General features: G+C 39.9%; 1 protein-coding gene across 4 annotated transcripts in view; it reads left to right on the top strand.

Annotated features, from left to right (window-relative positions):
• Hmgcr (HMG coenzyme A reductase) overlaps positions 1–22,462 on the top strand; it is a 239,892-nt gene that overhangs the window by 130,059 nt on the left and 87,371 nt on the right. For 3 of the 4 annotated variants that reach the window (XM_067157567.2, XM_067157581.2, XM_067157590.2), the window contains exons 2-4: positions 7,146–7,322; positions 11,218–11,329; positions 17,325–17,412. In XM_067157567.2, the coding sequence (XP_067013668.2) occupies positions 7,152–7,322; positions 11,218–11,329; positions 17,325–17,412 (371 nt within the window). In that variant the 5' untranslated portion in view covers positions 7,146–7,151. Of the gene's footprint in view, positions 1–7,127; positions 7,323–11,217; positions 11,330–17,324; positions 17,413–22,462 lie in introns of all 4 variants that reach the window. The other variant, XM_067157573.2, reaches the window with a different exon arrangement.

Here is a 22,462-nt window from a genome sequence, read left to right as displayed (position 1 = left end):
TTGAACTTGTTGTGATTTATTGATATTGATTCGTTAAGTGGTGGTGGTAATTTTGTTTTAAGAGGAAGTACAACTAGGTAATCATCCTCTCTTTGATTCGTTAAGTTTGCACATCTTTTCTAACTGCGAATTAATTAATCCAGTGCCGTAGGATAAACAGTATTACGTGTCACACTATAAGGAGCGTAAATGCATCAATTCCCCTGAGTTCCAACCCTGGAACAAGCTACACATGCTTGAGCACGAGAGAAGCACAGTTGTACTTCCTCTTAAAACAATAATCACCACCACAACCATCAGAGAAGCACAGAGTTTCCAAATTAATCCCTAGTTCAGCAATTGATTGTCCTTGAGCGTTGTTTATAGTCATCGCGAAAGCTTCGTTACGCTGATGCAGTTTTCATAAACCAGCAACAGTTTCTTCTACTAAGCATTGAGTTAGCCTATGATTTCCCCAAATGATGAAGCTGATGTGCGAAATTCAGGGCAGACTTTCCTGTCGCTGCGATCTACGACTAAAACGAGTCTCTATAGGTTGGAATAAACATAGTCAAGAAAATAAGCAATAAAGGCGTCGTTTTAGAACTAAGAAACCAAGGGGAATGCAAAACTATGGTACTGAGGATGTCGAGAGATGTCACCACAAAATACGCAGTTATTGAAGTTGGCCCTGACATTTCTTGGGTACTGCTTGAACACAGAACTAGAGGAGAAACTTCAATGGTGCATTTTGAGCTAGTGTTACAATGGTTATGGCTGGTCATTCCTAGATCGATTTCCAACAGCGGGAGGATTTTTTAAATATCTCGGAAACGGTTGATTTTTGGGCCATAAAATTTTGTTTTCATAGTCTCTGAGGGATTATCCGAGTATTGTTTCTCGTAGTGAACTGAACTGTGTCCGTTCCTTCCATGACAGCTTCTATATTTTGAATATTTGTTGTTGTTGTTGTTTTGTTTCCCCTTACAAGAACGAGTTCAAATTTGAATTTGATAATATAACTACCTTTATTAACCGTCCGAGTGCCTTATGGGACTTGGTGTGAATGTTGGTACTGATCAGTGGAGGCGTGTAGATTTGTGTAACGAACAAGCAAGCTGACTTTTGATTTTATAGATATAGATAAATTAGTCTGCCTCTATGATGTAGTGGTTAGTGTGATTAGCTGCCACCACCAGAGGCCCGAGTTCGATTCCCAGCTCTGCCGCGAAATTTGAAAAGTGGTAAGAGGGCTGGAACGGGTCCACTCAGCCTCGGGAGGTCAACTGAGTAGAGGGGGGGGGGGGTCGATTCCCTCCTCAGCCATCCTAGAAGTAGTTTTCCGTGGTTTCCCACTTATCTTCCAGGCAAATGTCGGGATGGTACCTAATTTCAGGCCACGGCCGCTTCCTTCCCTCTTCCTTGTCTATCCCTTCCAATCTTCCCATCCACACACAAGGCCCTTGTTCATCATAGCAGGTGAGGCCGCCTGGGAGAGGTACTGGTCATCCTCCCCAGTTGTATCCCAGACCCAAAGTCTCACGCTCCAGGACACTGCCCTTGAGGCGGTAGAGGTGGGACCCCTCGCTGAGTCGGAGGGGAAAACCAACCCTGGAGGGTAAACAAATTAAGAAAGAAAGAGATATACAGTAGATAAATTAAATGAACACATCTTCATACTGCCCTTGCGCATTTCAGGATGCCTCTTTGAACTTCTTATATTCTTAATTTTTACATTTAAGGGGCATATTTTGAGGATAAAGACACTTTCTATTTTATTTATTTATTTATTTATTTATTTATTTATTTATTTATTTTCCTGCACAGAACTGAGGCAATTAGTGCATTCGTGCTGCTGTTCTGCTTGTGTTTCTCGGTGAGGTAGGCCTATACCGCAAAAGTTTTACCATTTGAAAGATGGTTTTAGGGAATGTCATGTTTTCGATTCGCTATGTTACTAAATTGGTGACGAACGGATTTGAACTGCAGTACGACATGGGGCGGAGGCTCCAATGTCTCGGAGAGTAAATTGGCAAGAGCCTGGACTGTAGAACAGCAGGCACAGATACGATCGATCGTGACTGAGGTACTTTAAGATAGTCATTACCTTGAACAGTTTGTAGAGAGCTAAAAATTGACGGAATTCTCTGCATGTGTGTTCTTATAGAAAAGGTGCACTGACTATTGATTGAAGAATATTCATTTAAAAGCCACTGTGTTATCACATCCACTAGCTAGAGCCATGGCGGTAAATATATCTGCTGTCCAGGTAGATGACCTGCAGATACTAGAGTGGCACGTGGTCAGTACGACGACATCCCCAGCGGTATTGCTCGGTTTTCTGGCCCGGGTCCGCTGCGTTTCGTATGAATAGTTTCTGAGTTGATCTCACGTGGTTGAGTGAACTCCATAGCAGCCCGGCCCAGAGTTATAATGCCTGTAACGGACACAAACACGAGCTCTCACGGTAGCCACATAATGTCTTAAGTTGTAATTTCCTTGGGTGTAGTCTACCAGCTTTTCAAACCATACAGTGAAACTTTTTCTCATATTTGTCTTACTCATTCTCTCCAGCGTCAACCTGGGCGGAGAGGCTGCGACAATGCTACAAATATACACTTGTTGCTGAGAGGAGCATGTGGCTTCTAGTGGAGTTTCGAAATCTTACAGGGCATGATTGCGTCGTAACTGGCTTCTCACCAAGGCTGTCGCTGTTCGAGTCCCGGCCAATGTATGTGTGAAATATTTGAAGTGAAAAGACATGCCCCTGTGGTTCGGATGCCTTCCCTCTTCGAATACAACAACGGGTTTCCCCTGTGCGTTCCTCGTTTAGTGTTTTTGTTTTTTTACATTTTGCTTTACGTCACACCAACACGGATAGGTCTAATGGTGACGATGGATAGGAAAGGCCTAGGAGTGGGAAGGAATTGGCCGTGGCCTGAATTAAGGTACAGCCCCAACATTGCCTGGTGTGAAAATGGGAAACCTCGGAAAACCACCTTCAGGGCTGCCGACAGTGGGGTTCGAACCCACTATCTCCCGGATGCAAGCTCACAGCTGCGTGGTCCTAACCGCACGGCCAATTCGCCCTAGGTTTACGGTGTACCTCTGGCAGTTAAGGGCCGTGTACTGGTATTTTGGAAATTAACTCTTGCGCCCTGGATGGAAGGCTTTTGAAAGGTGAATGTGTCAGTAAGTTGCATGTTTCATTCATAGTGTCTGTACGAGTTTTTGTTTGTGAATGGTGGTGTGAATACATAGTTCCAGTGTTTGGATGTGTTTGTCTTTAATTTATACAGTTAGATATTTGTAATCTTGTGAATCCCATCGCATGACAACTGGGCCGGGCTGATTAGCTCAGGCGGTACCGCTGGCCTTCTGACTCCAGGTTGTCAGGTTCGATCCTGGCTCAGTTCGGTAACATTTGAATGCGTTCAAATACGCCAGCCTGGTGTCGGTAGATATACAGGCGCGTAAAAATTTTCTACGGGACAAAATTCCGGCATCTCGTCGTCCCCGGAACCCGTAAATGTAATTAGTGGGACGTAAAACCAATAGATAACGTTATTATCCATCACAACTGGTGGCCTTGCCACCGTGGACTAGGGGTTAGGTTAGTAATTTCTCACACGTTTGGCCCAGGTTCGATTTAAGGTTCGAATTTAATTTTCCCACTTAAACCCCAGGCGAACCCAGAATGGTACCGAACCTAAAATGCAGGGCACGGTCGCTTCCTTCCCAATCATTGCTCGAGTTACAAAAAATATATACACGCCCGAGTTCTGACCGTACTTATCACGGGTTACTATACAAACGCTCAAGCACACGGGGAAGTTGATCTAGGCATCCCAAACTATATTCAAGAAACAACACTACCACCACCATCATGCGATCTTGATAAGAATCAAATCCCAGTATGTAATTTCGAAACAGTTTTCATTTGACTCCTGTTTCTCCTCTCTAACGTGCGTTTATAGGGGCTTAGCACAAGAGCTGGGAGGCTGTATACGAAGATACTAACGAACACTTGCTTTATGACTAGCATAGTTCAGTGTATTGCATTTCTAATCTGTATGGAAACACCCATATACTCAAGACAATAGCGGATTCGTATTCTACCGTCGATCATTCTTGATACGGTTTTCTCTTGTTTCCTACTTAATTTTCAGGCAAATAGAATAGTGATGCCTTATCCTCCTCTGTTCTAGACGTACACCGAACCTTAGTTGTGTGATACGGGCCGCGTAGCTGTCAGCTTCCATTCGGGAGATAGTGGGCTCGAACCCCACTCTCGGCAGCCCTGAAGACGGTTTTTCGTGGTTTACCATTTTCACACCAGGCAAATGCTTGGGTTGTTCCTTATTTTTCTAAGACCACGGCCATTTCCTTCCAAGTCCTCGCGCTGTCCCATCGCGGTGTCGCTAAAAACTTGAATTAGCGCGGTGTCAAACTTGCAGCAGCAAATCTAGTCGTAATACTACCATCGCAATAACACAGCTCATTAGGCAGATCTGGCGTACTCACTGAGTACAGGGACCAGTATCCAAGTTGTCCTAAGCTCTAACATGAAACAGCAGCAGGAGTAGTACACGCGGCCATGCTTGCTATAATCTTATTCGTAACCTTGCATCAGGAGACTATTTAAATCAGGTAGACCAACCAGTGCCCACAGGTATATAGTTAGGATGGAGACAGCTCACTTCTTCCGGTGAGGAGTTAATTGGCAGCAACTATACTGAACACTTTCCAAGTTTAATTATACGGTACTTTTTAAAAGCATGTGTTATCTACTGCCCTATCCTACTACCTAATAACTTGATCCACGCAATAGCCAACTATAAACACAAGCTTTCTCTGTAATGGGCGGGCAAATTCGACACTAGTTCACAGACTTCCTAATTGATCTACTGTACTAAGCTCGATTTCCGGTCATTTGCGGTCACTGAGATATACTTGTGCCCACTCACAGAAATTCCCCAGCAGTCATAGGAGATTTGCGGTCAATGCAGCAGGGGGTGGGCCTTAATTAGCTTAATCTCAGGGTATGCCCCACTAACCTGCCTGGGCTCCTGCTCGCTTGTTCTTCTCTCGCGCGCATTATTTAGAGACTGATATCGTCAGCCACAAATACCATTCTGCAGCATATCGTTGTGCTCATTACAATGGTTATATGTACAGACAGTATAGGGAAAGTCAATATGGAATCGTCACCTGGGTGTGTCTGAAGGAGAACAACAAATAATGTCATGTTTTTTGGAAACATACAATTCTGCAATTTATAAACAAAATTTAAAACATCCCTATGTATATTGTGTTGGAAATTGGATTAGATCAGATGACGGGTTTTTGAGTAGGCCTAACAATGTCTTACACTTGGTTGAAACACGTTTAAAAACGGACACTTTTTGCTTTCCACCTGCGATAAAAATATTCAAATAATTACACATTCAAAACCCAAGGTAAAATGAAACGAGGAAAATGATGACGCCATTTGATTTTCTGTAGATCTATTGGTTAATTAATGAACAACCTCTAAACTCGAGTACATATAATAATTTGGTCGGCGGTAAATTATATGTTTTCAAATGCTGATTCTCATCACACTTTATCCAGAATGTTAATCTAGAACAAGCGGGCAGGAACCCAGGCAGGTTAGTCGGGATACCCTGAGATTAAGCTAATGAGGCCCACCCCCTGCTGTAGAGACCTCAAATCTCCTGTGACTTTTCCCGCCACATTGTTACTCGTCCATCCGACTTGAACATGTTGAACTTACTTTCTTCTGTAAATACTACCTTCTTCCAGAAATCATTAGGATCGTTTTTATGCTCCTTGGCATAGGTAGGTAGCTTTCTTCTGTTAATCGTACTGCTATAAGGTTTTCTTCGGGCTGTTCGACCATTATACCCAGCTTCATGAAGCACATATTGTATTGTTTGTGCCGTAACATGGTTGCCAATTTCATTTTCCACCTGAGACCTAATCTTTGGAGCACTTAATTTCGGATTCCTCTTCACTTTTCTATCTGTCCTTAGTCTGCAGGAGTCAGAATTGACGGCCGACCACTTCTTACTTTGTTGTGATAAATTTTACTTTGATCAAACCTGTATATGATGCTTTTCACTGTACCGATGGGTCTTTTTATTATTTCTGCAAGGTTTATGAAGGAATCTCCCTTTTGGAAGCATCTCAGTGCAATTTGTGTCTCTTCCTTAGTCGTTTCGTTATTTTTGCGTCCCATTGTATTTCAAGTCTGATACACACTCTTTCAGAGCTCAAAACAAACTACCGAGCGAGTTGGCCGTGCAGTTAGGGGCGCGCACCTGTGAGCTTGCATCCGGGAGATAGTGGGTTCGAGCCCCACTGTCGGCAGCCCTGAAGATGGATTTTTTTGCTAGTGGGCTTTACGTTTCACCGACACAGATATGTGTTATGGCGACTATGGGATAGGAAAGGGCTAGGAGTTGGAAAGAAGCGGCCGTGACCTTAATTAAGGCATTTGCCTGGTAAAAAAATGAAATGGCGTATGGCTTTTAGTGCCGGGAGTGTCCGAGGACAAGTTCGGCTCCTGAGATGCAGGTCTTTTGATTCGACTCCCGTAGGCGACCTGCGCGTCGTGCTGAGGATGTCACATACACCCAGCCCCTGTGCCAGCGAAATTAACCAATTATGGTTAAAATTCCCGACCCTGCCGGGAATCGAACCCGGGACCCCTGTGACCAAAGGCCAGCACGCTAACCATTTAGCCATGGAGCCAGACATTTGCCTGGTGTGAAAATGGGAAACCACGGAAAACCATGTTCAGGCCTGCCGGCAGTCGGATTCGAACCCACTACCTCCCGGATGCAAGCTCACAGCTGCGCGCCTCTAACCGCACGGTTAACTCGCCCGGTCCCTGAAGATGGCTTTCCGTGGTTTCCCATTGTCACACCAGGCCGCTTCCTTCCCACTTCTAGGTCTTTCCTATCCCATCGCCGCCATAAGACCTATCTGTGTCGAAGCGACGTAAAAAAAAAAGCGAATACTCTTTTGTACTAACTGTGTATCAATTTCTTCATTGTGGTAGTGCGTGCATACTTATATATTTCTGTGAACTGTGCGCTGGCACTAATGCAATAATCTCGAAGATATTCTGTAATAAATAATAGTTTGTACTCTTGTTTCAGCCCAACATGGTGGCTCGGGTGTTCCGGGCTCATGGCGAGTTCTGTGCTTCCCATCCATGGGAGGTGATAGTCGCCACCCTCACCCTCACGGTGTGCATGTTGACCATGGACCAGCGGCCAGTGGGAACAGGGCTGCCCCGCCACTGTGGCTGGCAGGCTAACTGCATGGCTCTTGAGGTAAGCTAATCTAAATTATATGTGATATGAGAATAGTTATAGCTGGTCCCGCGGTGTACGTGTAGCGTGCATGCGTCCTATCCGGCGGCCCCGGGTTCGATTCCCGGGCACATTAGGGATTTTCTCCTGGATCTGAGGGCTGGTTTAGGTTAGATTCTTTAAAAAACAAAAAAACAAGCAAGGATGGTTCATGTTTATGGGTTACTGTAGTCACGTCCTAGTTCGTGAACCATGGGCAACGGCTGAGTGGCCTAGTAAGTGGTCCTGAGAGTCGGGATACCAATTGCTATCGAATGGGAGTGGGCATCTCGGACATATTCTGAGTCGTGGCCCTCCTTGTGCTCAGGTGGCTAGGACTATACAATTCACCGGTGGTCCATAAACCGTTAGAGGAAAGATCCTCACTTGGACTATGTGCAAGTAGGGCAGCATCCTGCTTCATGAATTTACCGAGCTCAGAACACTTTAAGCAAGCCTCGGACCTATGGGAGTAACGGAGTCCCACTCCCATTTGACAGGCGAGGGACTCCTTGGAAACAACTTGGCGAATGAAATGGAATTCAATGGGGAGCTATCAATATTAATGGGGCTTATGGAAGAAAGAAGGTAGAACTGGCTGAGTCAGCAAAGAGGATGCATCTGGATGTGCTAGGAGTAAGTGATATTCGGGTAAGGGGAGATAATGAGGAAGAGATAGGAAATTATAAAGTTTACTTGACGGGTGTTAGAAAGGGAAGGGCAGAGTCTGGGGTAGGGCTCTTTATCAGGAATACCATTGCACGCAACATAGTTTCTGTTAGGCACGTAAATGAGTGAATGATGTGGGTAGATTTGTCAGTGGGAGGAATTAGGACAAGAATTGTGTCCGTGTATTCACCATGTGAGGGTGCAGATGAGGATGAAGTTGACAAGTTTTATGAAGCATTGATTGACATCGTGGTCAGGGTCAACAGCAAGGATAGAATAGTGCTAATGGGCGATTTCAATGCGAGAGTTGGGAATAGAACTGAAGGATACAAAAGGGTGATTGGTAAATGTGGGGAAGATATGGAAGCTAATGGGAATGGGAAGCGTTTGCTGGACTTCTGTGCTAGTATGGGTTTAGCTGTTACGAATACATTCTTCAAGCATAAGGCTATTCACTGCTACACATGGGAGGCTAGGGGTACCAGATTCATTATAGACTATATCTTAACAGACTTTGAATTCAGGAAATCTGTTAGGAATGCACGAGTTTTTTGCGGATTTTTCAATGATACAGACCACTATCTGATCTGTAGTGAACTAAGTATCTCTAGGCCTAGGGTAGAGAAAGTGAAATCTGTCTGCAAACGAATAAGGGTAGAAAGTCTCCAGGACGAGGAAATTAGACAGAAGTACATGGATATGATTAGTGAGAAGTTTCAAACAGTAGACAGTAAGCAGGTTCAGGATATAGAAAGTGAATGGATGGCATACAGGGATGCTGTAGTAGAAACAGCAAGGGAATGCCTAGGAACAACTCTGTGTAAAGATGGGAAAAGGCGAACATCTTGGTGGAATGATGAAGTGAGAGCAGCCTGTAAACGTAAAAAGAAGGCTTATCAGAAATGGCTCCAAACAAGGGCCAAGGCAGACGGGGATTGGTACGTAGATGAAAGAAACAGAGCGAAACAAACAGTTGTTGAATCCAAAAAGAAGTCATGGGAAGATTTTGGTAATAACCTGGAAAGGCTAGGTCAAGCAGCAGGGAAACCTTTCTGGACAGTAATAAAGAATCTTAGGAAGGGAGGGAAAAAGGAAATGACCAGTGTTTTGAGTAATTCAGGTGAACTCATAATAGATCCCAGGGAATCACTGGAGAGGTGGAGGAAATATTTTGAACATCTTCTCAATGTAAAAGGAAATCATCATGGTGGTGTGGCGAACAGCCAAGCTCATGGGGAGGAGGAAAAGGATGTTGGTGAAATTATGCTTGAGGAAGTGGAAAGGATAGTAAATAAACTCCATTGTCATAAGGCAGCAGGAATAGATGAAATTAGACCTGAAATGGTGAAGTATAGTGGGAAGGCAGGCATGAAATGGCTTCATAGAGTAGTAAAATTAGCGTGGAGTGTTGGTAAGGTACCTTCAGATTGGACAAAAGCAGTAATTGCACCTATCTATAAGCAAGGGAACAGGAAGGATTGCAACAACTATCGAGGTATCTCATTGATTAGTATACCAGGCAAAGTATTCACTGGCATCCTGGAAGGGAGGGTGCGATCAGCCGTTGAGAGGAAGTTGGATGAAAACCAGTGTGGTTTCAGACCACAGAGAGGCTGTCAGGATCAGATTTTCAGTATGCGCCAGGTAATTGAAAAATGCTACGAGAGGAATAGGCAGTTGTGTTTATGTTTCATAGATCTAGAGAAAGCATATGACAGGGTACCGAGGGAAAAGATGTTCGCCATACTGGGGGACTATGGAATTAAAGGTAGATTATTAGAATCAATCAAAGGCATTTATGTTGACAATTGGGCTTCAGTGAGAATTGATGGTAGAATGTGTTCTTGGTTCAGGGTACTTACAGGAGTTAGACAAGGCTGTAATCTTTCACCTTTGCTGTTCGTAGTTTACATGGATCATCTGCTGAAAGGTATAAAATGGCAGGGAGGGATTCAGTTAGGTGGAAATGTAGTAAGCAGTTTGGCCTATGCTGACGACTTGGTCTTAATGGCAGACTGTGCCGAAAGTCTGCAGTCTAATATCTTGGTACTTGAAAATATGTGCAATGAGTATGGTATGAAAATTAGCCTCTCAAGGACTAAATTGATGTCAGTGGGTAAGCAATTCAACAGAATTGAATGTCAGATTGGTGATACAAAGCTAGAACAGGTCGATAATTTCAAGTATTTAGGTTGTATGTTCTCCCAGGATGGTAATATAGTAAGTGAGATTGAATCAAGGTGTAGTAAAGCTAATGCAGTGAGCTCGCAGTTGCGATCAGCAGAATTCTGTAAGAAGGAAGTCAGCTCACAGACAAAACTATCTTTACATCGGTCTGTTTTCAGACCAACTTTGCTTTATGGGAGCGAAAGCTGGGTGGACTCAGGATATCTTATTCATAAGTTAGAAGTAACAGACATGAAAGTAGCGAGAATGATTGCTGGTACAAACAGGTGGGAACAATGGCAGGAGGGTACTCGGAATGAGGAGATAAAGGCTAATTTAGGAATGAACTCGATGGATGAAGCTGTACGCATAAACCGGCTTCGGTGGTGGGGTCATGTGAGGCGAATGGAGGAGGATAGGTTACCTAGGAGAATAATTGACTCTGTTATGGAGGGTAAGAGAAGTAGAGGGAGACCAAGACGACGATGGTTAGACTCGGTTTCTAACGATTTAAAGATAAGAGGTGTAGAACTATATGAGGCCACAACACTAGTTGCAAATCAAGGATTGTGGCGACGTTTAGTAAATTCTCAGAGGCTTGCAGACTGAACGCTGAAAGGCATAACAGTCTATAATGATAATGTATGTATGTATGTATGTATGTATGTATGTATGTATGTATGTAACAAGCAAGGCAACTGATTCATCCAAATGAAAAACAGATTTTTGATTCCTCTGCTGAACAGAAGTGTCAGATGGGCAGTGTGTTGAATTTGTCATTACAGTAGCAATATTTCAGTTTTAACTCACTCTTTGTAAAATAATTAAAATGGCCATATATGAGATTATAGAACATACATACGGAGTATACTGTAATTTATTCTGTCTTTAAAAATGTGTAATATTTATTATTTTTGTCTAAAATATACTAAACTATGTATTGTACCATGAAATGTGAAAAAAAAGAAGGAATTACTACACATTATTCTTTTAAAGGAAACATTCTGTAATTCTACTATTGAAGTGTTGTTTCTCTCTCCAGGACTACAATGCTGCTGATATGATTGTGATGACACTCATACGCTGTATTGCTGTCCTCTACAGCTATTATCAGTTTTGTCATCTTCACAAGCTCGGCTCAAAATATATTCTAGGTAAGTCATGTATGTCCTATAAGCTTGGAATATATCTAAATTACTGACTGCAATAATGATATTTGACTTTAATCTGTTTATTTTATTCTGAGTACAATGTCGGTAGATATGGGGAATTCTTGCAGGACAAAATTTCTGATTCCTTGGTATCTCTTATAGCCATGCAAGTAGTTAGAAGGATGTACGAATAATTACAATTATCATATTGTAAACTCATTGATTGGATTTAGAAAATGAAATTATCCTTATAACTGTGTAATTAAATTGATCTCTCAGCTTAAAGAATACAACCATGTCATGTATGAAAAAACAAAAGAACAAACTTCATACAGTATTAATAACAAAGAATATACCGGTATGTAAACAAGAAATTCTGCCTATGTTTTTGACAAGTTAATGCTTGTCCATTTAATGCTAAAATGATATGGCATAAAGGATTTTTCTTGAAGTACGGTACTTCTGTAAGTCACGAGAAAATGGCAGTTGGAGAGTGTTCATAGAAAGAAAATCTCCTTGTATGGTTGAAATATATTGTGTCTGGTGGAATTTATTAAAGGCATATTAGTAAACTTAAAACAAAATTGTGCATAGTTTTACATTATTACAAATTTTGAGCACATTTTATGGATAACCTGTTAACAATGCAAGATGGGGGCTTCATTCATTCCATCCCTGACACGGTCAGTGACTGGAAAACAGGTTGTACGTTTTCAATATGGATATTGGATATAAAATGTGGCATAATTGCAGTTTTATGTCCATTTAATCCTGAGGAGAATATAACCTAAAGAAAAATGTTTGATAAAAGGATTCTGAGGTTTGCTAATTTAGCCCTTTCAGACCTAGAAGAAAACTGGTGGTTCAAATTTTTGTTTGTATGTCAAAAACTGACTAAAATGCTCTTAAATGCATATATTTGTAGTTACTTCTGCAAAATAAAAGTTAACACCTGAAAAAAAGCACTCAACACAATTGTGCCTGTCAGGACTTAATTCACTACTTACAATAAAGAAAAATTACCTCAGTGCATGTGAATATACATATGTACATGATCAAATGTATTTTACACTGTGGAATAATTTAAAACAATTAAAATCATTGTTCAAACACAAGTATACCATACATTTTCTACACTGAGGACGAGTTCTGCTTTTACAGCCCTTTTGGTGGCAGCACCTTGTCATCAGCCCTGAGAGAAAACTGGAGGTGTAAATTTATTTTGTACATCAAAAACTTACCAAAATGCTCTCAAATACATGTGTTTACTGTTTATTTTACAAAATAAGAACTATCGTCTGAAAACAACACCCACACAATTGTGCGTGTCAAGACTTAATTGACTACTTACACAAAATAAAAAATTAAAAAATTCAGCTCAGTACATGTGAGTATACATATGTACACGATCAAATGTTCTATTTTACCGTGTGGAACGATTTTAAACAATTAAAATCTTATACATTACATTTCTGACGTAGAGTACAAGTTCTGCTTTCTCAGTCCTTTTGGTGGCAGCACCCAGCATTCCTGCATGCATTGCCTGTAGGAAAACCTAGCTCACACAATTGTGCATGTCAACATTTAAAACCTCATGGTATTACGTACGATGTTGTAAGTTCAAAATTTACATTCGCTAAACAATTACACACTTCATTGATTACATTCTGATATTCAGTCACACTTCTAGATTAATATGAATGCAATAAATAAATACTTACTTTAGGCATTACTGATTCCCAGTACATGTACTGATTCCATCTTGCCGATGAACTACCGGTGTATTTTAAAACTCTTCTTCCTGCCCCCTGGTGGTCAAGCGCTAAATAGGAACAACTGAAGTACATGCTACGTGTCCTGCACAAGCACTGCAGTACAGTCTAGCACCAAGAACACTTCAAATAAGCTCAGGCATAAATAAAATACGAACATGTACAATTTTGCATACATGGCCTGAAAGGGTTAGCAGGAGGTACTGCTGTTTCAGAAAACAAATTCAAAAGTTCACGATGATTTTGCTAATGAGTTAGGTTGTGTATATTCTAGTTCACAGAAATTGTGATGCCATTTATTTTCAAGTTCCATGTACAGTATAATGCCCTTTAAATGAATTTAAGTTTCCCAGGTAATACACAACGTTACATTGTTAGTACTGTATTAAGATTTCAGAAAGAGAGAAGATTTATAGTTAGAAATTTAGCTCTGATAATGTGAAATTCAAGGGTCTTGGCACCAAATGAGTTTCAATGTTTGTTGCCTATTCTTGTTCCAAGACCTTGATGCAGCAAGTTCATTGCATCTTGAACTTCACTTTCTTTTCTTGGTCATCATCGTCATAGCATGACATGCCTGCCGTTATTTACTATAACAACAGGTGAGGACTTTCTTTAAGTGAAAGCATCCAGAGGTGATGTTGCACGAGAAGTTAAACTAAACAAATCAAAGTAAAGAGCAAGTAATCTCCTTCCTGCTTATGAATCACCTTCACCTTGTAATGATCTGGAGAGAGTGGTACACTCTGGAACTGATAAAAGTGCTCCTTGAAGGTGGTGAGTGAAAATACCTGGTTCGTGAATTAATTGGCCTCTGAATCCATTTGGTATTGTCATTCACACTTGGAGTGACATCACCTATTGCAAACAGTATTCATATATCCTGTTCAGACTGGATGCTTGTGTTTGTGGATAAAAACAATGATTTCAGTTTCTGGTGTTTCATTTCTATCATAGGATTAGCTAACATTCAAAATTATGGTCAGAGATAATTTAAAAACATTTTTTTTAAATGCTCATCTTTTTCAACAATTGATTCTGGGTGTGACCCTGTGTGTGTAAGAAAAGGCAGACCTGCAAAATTAGCCATTTAGTGCTTTTGGGTATTAAAATAACTCAAGCAATGGATGTCAGTTTTCTTATCTTGCAGGACCAAAAAAAGCCTTAGAAAGGAATGTGTAACTATAATCCTGTTATGGTGTGCAACATCTTCTTCCTTTACATGCAGGATGTATCCTCCACCAGGTATTGAATGCATCACTGCTCATCATCAGCCCAGTTAAATGGCTATACAGGAGGTTAAAGAATGTTAATAGTCAGTTAGGTTATAAATACAAGCTGTAGAAACTAACTTTGAATAATAAAATTGTTCAGAAACTTGAAATATATTTTTATTCAGAGATTAAAATGTATTTGTCTTCATATATGGGTACTGGGACTGAGAAGATATGAAAAAAACTTGTGTTAAATATGTGATTAATATAAAGTACTGTGCTTGCACATTAGATGTGACAGTGGAGCAAATGAACAGATAGACTTCATATTTCAGCTATGCTAATAGAAATTGATGTCACATGTGATCAGAGAAGAATTGAAACACAAAAATAAGTAAGAAATTACAACTCATGAAAATTAACCCTTGGTGAAGTAAAATCAAACAGATAGGCATATGAATAATGTGCAATGACTTTTATTTTCTTCGTATACAAAACACTAAGTTTTTTAATTACATTCAAGGCTAATTTGAAATAAAATAATGATTCACAGAATTATAATTGTAGTTTAACAGCATTTCTTCCCATTAAGTTCTATAATTAATTGAAACAGGTAGTAAAGTTCAGATGGGATTAGCCAGGGAATGTGAGGATTCGCTTCTGTGGATTCATCCTGAATCACTCTGATTATTAGAGAAAAAAATGTTACCGTATTAAACAAAAGTGTTTAGTGTACTCATTTTGTGAGACTTGAGAATTTTTAGACCAACATACTGAAATTGGGCTAAGGGAGCAGTTATATAGATAGTATTTTGAATGCAAGAACTGGGAATTAACAAACAAACAAACAAACAAACAAACAAACAAACAAACAAACCATTTGCGTTAGTCCAAACAAGAAATGAACTACCGGCGCCAAATATCTTGTAGGACAGATAGTAATTAAAAGATTGTTAAAAAACACATTTCATTACTATTAATTGTGTCACAACATTAATTTGTGTGTAGGTGATTGTCAGACTATGGGATTTAAAGTCTTGGTGCACTCTGCAAGGTCAGAACCATGTGCCCATCAGGTTAGTAATCATGTGTACCATGTGAAAGTAGTTCAGCCTGAGGGGATCAAGGACATACTAAACCTGTCTTAGAGAAAGTGAAACATCTTACTTCAAAAGATGGTAAAAAGTGAAAACTGATTTGGCAATACTTAACATAACATGTTTTAAATTTGTACATTGCTCAACACATTATGCGTTAATTACGTCACAACTGGGATCTCTGATCTCTGAATTCAGGTTAGGTCACATACACACGAAATGTCATTGCCAGTACTGCACCTCTCAATTGTTTCAACTTTCATGGTGCAGGAGAATAAATTAGACTTATTGAAAACTTTTGTAAAGAAGTTTGTTTTTCTCCCTCAGTTTTTTCCTTCAATAAACGATCATCTGCTTTATTATTTAAATTACAAGACATATAAAATATTCACTAATATTGCAAACTTCACTCTGAAAATGGCAACAGTAGCCAACCTGAACTAATTTAACTACCTCATCTTTATGGAAAATATGTATCAGTTGGGTCCAAATACCAGTCAACTTTTCTAGGGCTGAAATGTGCCTCAATCAGCCTTGTGAGACCAACTGCGGAGTTGTCTGATATTAGGGGTAACAGGCCTGGTCAAGAAAGCCAAGGAATATGGCTGAGGCTGTTGTAATGCTGACCATGTAGCACTCCAGTGTCTGCAGGCCATCTAGCTGGGGAGCTGTAATCTTGACAGACTGGTGCCCTAGAAGTCTGTTGTGCCATGTCTTTGTTTTGTTTGTATATTTAAAAATATGATCTATACAGCACTGCTCCCAGTGCTCTCAAAACTCAAATTCAGAAGTTCCTTGTTCTTGTGTAGATTAATAAGTACTTTCAATGTTCTGGAAGGTTGGGAGTGGAGACAGGAGTAAAACAGGCTGATTGACTTTTATGGATATTAATATAGGTACTAAATCATAGTTATACAAGGATTGGTTTTTAAGTTTTGGCAATTACAGTATTTTATTTATTGATACATATCATACATACATGGTTCTAAGTTCCATAGGCCTTTATTATAGTCACCAGCATTGCGTACAATGTGTTACCAACAATTTCGAAAACCGCTGGATCTTGTTGGCACTGCCCAGTCAGTCGATGGCGCGAAGAGAGTGGTCGGTGGCCTGCAAAATGTCTCCAATTGTACAGAAAGCACTTCCCGCATAGTGGCTCCTTCATCTTAAGGATTAGGTGGTTTCCCATTTTCACACCCAGCCCTAGCCCTTCCCTGCCCCATCATTGCCATAAGACCTATCTGTGTCGGTGTGACGTAAAGCCAATAACAAAAAGAAAAATAATCCACTAGCTGGGAATCGAGTCTAGGACCCCTAGGACAAAAGACCAGCATGCTCAGTGGATAGCATGGTGAATAAAAACGACACGGTTAAACCCAATTCTATTCAGTGTAGTATAAGCCTTCCTTTGTAAATTAAAGCTAGAAAGAGGATTTTTGAGCCTAGTATTTATGAGGTCAAAATATCAGGAATTTTCTAGGATTTTTTCATATCCTTAAATGAGTCCATCTGCTCTGCAACAAAGAATTTATATAATATTGCCAAGGGTTGTATTCATTCACAGAGAAAATCAGTTCTACAGTGCAGAGAAATAGACTTTTATATAATACAGTAGTCTTTAAACTAGTCATATTGTCTACCTTAAGAGACCCAAGATATTTGAAACAATTTATATCTGTTAAATTCTTGAATTCCAAACTCTGGTTTGGTGTAAACATTGTTAGATTGTTGGAAAAAAAGATGTATGGTATATCATTTTCACTAGGACTAACTCTAATAGTGAGAACGTTTTGTTTCTATTCCTGTGTAACACTGATTTATGCATACCAACATGGATGCGTACCAATACTGATTTGTTCTTTTGCTAAATGTCCTTGTCATTATGTCTAATATATAAAATGGAATGTTTCAGGAATTGCAGGGTTGTTCACAGTATTCTCCAGTTTTGTCTTCAGCTCTAGTGTAATCAATCTCATGAGAAGTGATATCTCAGATCTAAAGTAAGTAAATCAGTTTTATATCACCAACTTTTTATGCATGTATCACTTGCACTTACTGACATAATGTAATATTTCAGAAAGAATGTATCACCATAGTTGACGATTTAGACAGACATACAAGGGGCATGATAGCCAAGCAGTATCACGCTGGCTTCTCACTAAGGTGGCTGCAGTTTGAATCCCGGCCAATGCTTGTAGGGTTTTTGAAATGAATTGTCCCTGTGCTTTGGATTCCATGTAAAACTGGAGGTCCTGTGACTATGCTAATGTTATCAGTAGAGCCCGGATTTCCATGCACTATCAAATCTAAAAATATGCATGCATTCATGCACTATCATACGGCAAAACATGCACCATAAACTGCAAAATATGCACTATCAAAATTCAGTTCCTTTTGAAACATTGTACAAAAACTACCCTAATTTCTCCAAATTGTCTTGATTTCAGCTCATCCTTTTATCTGTCAGCACATTATTAAGCGCAGAAAATAATATTTTTACATCACAAGAAGTGATAGATGCATATTTCAATAAAGACATTTGGACAAAGTGAGGTCAATCCTGGAAAAGCATATTGATTATGTAATGAGCAAAATTACCCCTCTGATAGGAATAATGGAGCCAGTAATATCTCTCACAACAATTGACGTGTATATGTTATGCAATGATACACCCACATCTAACATACAAAAGCTTCATTTGGGGAAGATGTAGGAAAGATTATATTAATAATTTGGAAATCCTACTAAAATAAGCCATCAAAATCATGTATGGATTCCCCTTCCTCAAACTGTCACATGAAGTTTTTTCAGAGTCAAATATTCTGCCATTCCATAAGCAAATTGCATGTTTATCATTAGGCTTTAAGGGTGGTAAGGAATGGTAAAGACCCACCTTATTATAATAGAGAAATAAAGAGACTAAGAAGGAGGTGCAGACTGGAAAGAAATAGAGTTAGAAATGGCTGTGGAAGTAAGGAGAAATTGAAGGAACTTACTAGAAAATTGAATCTAGCAAAGAAGGCAGCTAAGGATAATATGATGGCAAGCATAATTGGCAGTCATACGAATTTTAGTGAAAAATGGAAGGGTATGTATAGGTATTTTAAGGCAGAAACAGGTTCCAAGAAGGACATTCCAGGAATAATTAATGAACAAGGGGAGTGTGTATGTGAGGATCTTCAAAAGGCAGAAGTATTCAGTCAGCAGTATGTAAGGATTGTTGGTTACAAGGATAATGTTGAGATAGAGGAGGAGACTAAGGCCAAAGAAGTAATAACATTTACATATGATAACAATGACATTTACAATAAGATACAAAAGTTAAAAACTAGAAAAGTGACTGGAATTGATCAGATTTCTGGGGATATACTAAAGACAATGGGTTGGGATATAGTACCATATCTGAAGTACTTATTTGATTATTGTTTGGTCGGAGGAGCTATACCAGATGAATGGAGAGTTGCTATAGTTGCCCCTGTGTATAAAGGAAAGGGTGATAGACATAAAGCTGAAAATTACAGGCCAGTAAGTTTGACATGCATTGTATGTAAGCTTTGGGAAGGCATTCTTTCTGATTATATTAGACATGTTTGTGAAATTAATAACTGGTTCGATAGAAGGCAATTCGGTTTTAGGAAAGGTTATTCCACTGAAGCTCAACTTGTAGGATTCCAGCAAGATATAGCAGATATCTTGGATTCAGGAGGTCAAATGGACTGTATCGAGATTGACCTGTCTAAAGCATTTGATAGGGTGGATCATGGGAGACTACTGGCAAAAATGAGTGCAATTGGACTAGACAAAAGAGTGACTGAATGGGTTGCTATATTTCTAGAAAATAGATCTCAGAGAATTAGAGTAGGCAAAGCTTTATCTGACCCTGTACTAATTAAGAGGGGAATTCCTCAAGGCAGTATTATCGGACCTTTATGTTTTCTTATATATATAAATGATATGAGTAAAGGAGTGGAATCGGAGGTAAGGCTTTTTGCGGATGATGTTATTCTATATAGAGTGATAAATAAGTTTGTGAGCAACTGCAACGTGACCTCGAAAATGTTGTGAGATGGACAGCAGGCAATGGTATGTTGATAAACAGGGTTAAAAGTCAGGTTGTGAGTTTTACAAGTAGGAAAAGTCCTCTCAGTTTTAATTACTGCATTGATGGGGTGAAAGTTCCTTTTGGGGATCATTGTAAGTATCTAGGTGTTAATATAAGGAAAGATCTTCATTGGGGTAATCACATAAATGGGATTGTAAATAAAGGGTACAGATCTCTGCACATGGTTATGAGGGTGTTAAGGGGTTGTAGTAAGGATGTAAAGGAGAGGGCATATAAGTCTCTGGTAAGACCCCAACTACAGTATGGTTCCAGTATATGGGACCCTCACCAGGATTACCTGATTCAAGAACTGGAAAAAATCCAAAGAAAAGCAGCTCGATTTGTTCTGGGCGATTTCCGACAAAAGAGTAGCGTTTAAAGATAAAAATTTCATTGTTCCGTATTGAAATTATTAACATTAAAAATTAAATAATTGAAGTTCAACACTTTCTTATCTGTTGCTTGAGTAAACAATGCCGTAAGAGTAGCGTTACAAAAATGTTGCAATGTTTGGGTTGGGAAGAATTGAGAGAAAGAAGACGAGCTGCTCGACTAAGTGGTATGTTCCGGGCTGTCAGCGGAGAGATGGCGTGGAATGACATTAGTAGACGAATAAGTTTGAATGGCGTTTATAAAAGTAGGAAAGATCACAATATGAAGATAAAGTTGGAATTCAAGAGGACAAACTGGGGCAAATATTCATTTATAGGAAGGGGAGTTAGGGATTGGAATGACTTACCAAGAGAGATGTTCAATAAATTTCCAATTTCTTTGAAATCATTTAGGAAAAGGCTAGGAAAACAACAAATAGGGAATCTGCCACCTGGGCGACTGCCCTAAATGCAGATCAGTATTGATTGATTGATTGATTCACCATAATACGTCTTTTGCATTTTCACCATAATACGTCTTTTATAAACTTGACGAATTCAAAATCAGAATTTGAACCAATTAATTTGTTCAACTTATCTCTAGCTGCAGTGATTACAGGCACATTTGAATGTCCTCAATAACTGGTAACGATTGCCTGCTGCGATAACAAAGACGTGTGACGAGAGAGAATTCCGGGCAGGAAATTCCAGGATAACAGCGGAAGAGGGTTCAATGCAAAGCTAGACTTTGTGAGCTGCTATCTCAGTAACGCGGCGCCACAGAAGTGCGAAACAAGTTTTGTTCGTCTAACATACTGTAGACGAAAAATAAGCCGTCAATGATTAATGCACAATTTACGGTTCAATTTTTAGCAATGTACAACTGTAAAACTGTAAAGCCGGGCTGAGTGGCTCAGACGGTTAAGGCGCTGGCCTTCTAACCCCAACTTGGCAGGTTCGATCCTGGCTCAGTCCGGTGGTATTTGAAGGTGCTCAAATACGACAGCCCCGTGTCGGTGGATTTACTGGCACATAAAAGAACTCCTGCGGGACTAAATTCCGGCACCTCAGCGTCTCCGAAGACCTTAAAATGTAGTTAGTGGGACGTAAAGCAAATAACATTATTATTATTATTAAAACTGTAAAGAATTAGAGATTGACGTGGGGGGCCTTCCGACTTACGGCATTGTTTACTCAAGCAACAGATAAGGAAGTGTTTGGTTAATTGGATTATAGAACCTGTAACGTATGTAGGTTACTAACTTTGGTTGTCAGATAGGATGCCAGGAATACATTCTCTCCGTCCCTCAGTAATAGACATACTGTAGTCTATAACGTGGAAAACTTGTCCCAAATTCTGCAAACTAACATTCAGAAAAGGCACTCTCATGCAAGTTAACAATATATATACGTCAAAGTCAGAATAAAAGTCATATTATGCAATATTAAACGTCCAAATATTCGCTATTAAATCCAAACTCTTCCAAATATGCATCATGCATGAATTTTCTCCTAAAAAGGCCAAAACATGCAAACATGCACGGAAAAAGAACGGTTATTGGGAATTGTTAAGTCGTAAAACGAATATTTGCAAAGTTTGAGAAGTGTAGCTAGCTTATTTAAAAACATGCATTTGCATGGAAATCCGGGCTCTAGTTATCAACAGTTGTTTGAAATTACATAGTTTCTCAAGATTCTTTGAGGATAGATTCCACCTTTACAATATTTAAAAATATTTCTTTTCAGAAATAATAATAATAATAATAATAATAATAATAATAATAATAATAATAATAATAATAATAATAATAATAATAATAATAATAATAATAATAATAATAATAATAATAATAACAACAACAACAACAACAGCAACAGAGGTCTTGCCAGAGGGATGGACCTCAGCCGTGATTCATCCACTACACAAGGAGGGAAGTAAGACCGACCTCAACAACTACAGAGGCATCTCCCTGTTGCTTGCAACCTAACAAGATCTCTACAGCCCTGCTAACTAGAGTAACTGAACAGCTGGACTCCCAGCTAGGTGAATACCAGGCTGGTTTCTGCACCAGTAGGTCCTGCATGGAGCAGATACAAAACCTCAGGAGCCGAGAGGGACACCCTTGTGTGACCATTTTGGTGGAGTTCCAGAAGGCATGCAATTCAATAGACAGACAGACCCCCCCTCTTCTCTACCCTGCAGGAACTAGGCCTAGATGGGAAGACCATCAGACTGGTCCAAGCTACCTTGACGAACACCACCTCCAAAGTCAAGTTCAGGGGTGAGCTCTATGAGAGCTTTCCCATCCAGACAGGAGTCAGACAGGAAGATAGTCTCTCTTGCATTCTTTTCAACTGTGTCCTAGAGAAGATCATCAGGGAATGGACTGACACATTATCATCAGAAGCAGGACTGAGGCTTGGGTACAAGAAAGACAACCTCAGTGTACCTTTGCAGATGATCTTACCCTACTGGCTAACAGCATGGAGGAGGCTACTCACCAACAGTATTGCAGCAAAAACCGGCTTGAGGGTTAACCTACGGAAGATGGAGTTTATCACTAACGTAAAGTAAGT

The sequence above is a fragment of the Anabrus simplex genome, chromosome 1 (assembly GCF_040414725.1).
Source record: "Anabrus simplex isolate iqAnaSimp1 chromosome 1, ASM4041472v1, whole genome shotgun sequence".
Classification (NCBI taxonomy): Eukaryota; Metazoa; Arthropoda; class Insecta; order Orthoptera; family Tettigoniidae; genus Anabrus; species Anabrus simplex.
Note: the sequence above shows the minus strand (reverse complement) of the source record. Positions and strands in the feature narration are given on the sequence as shown.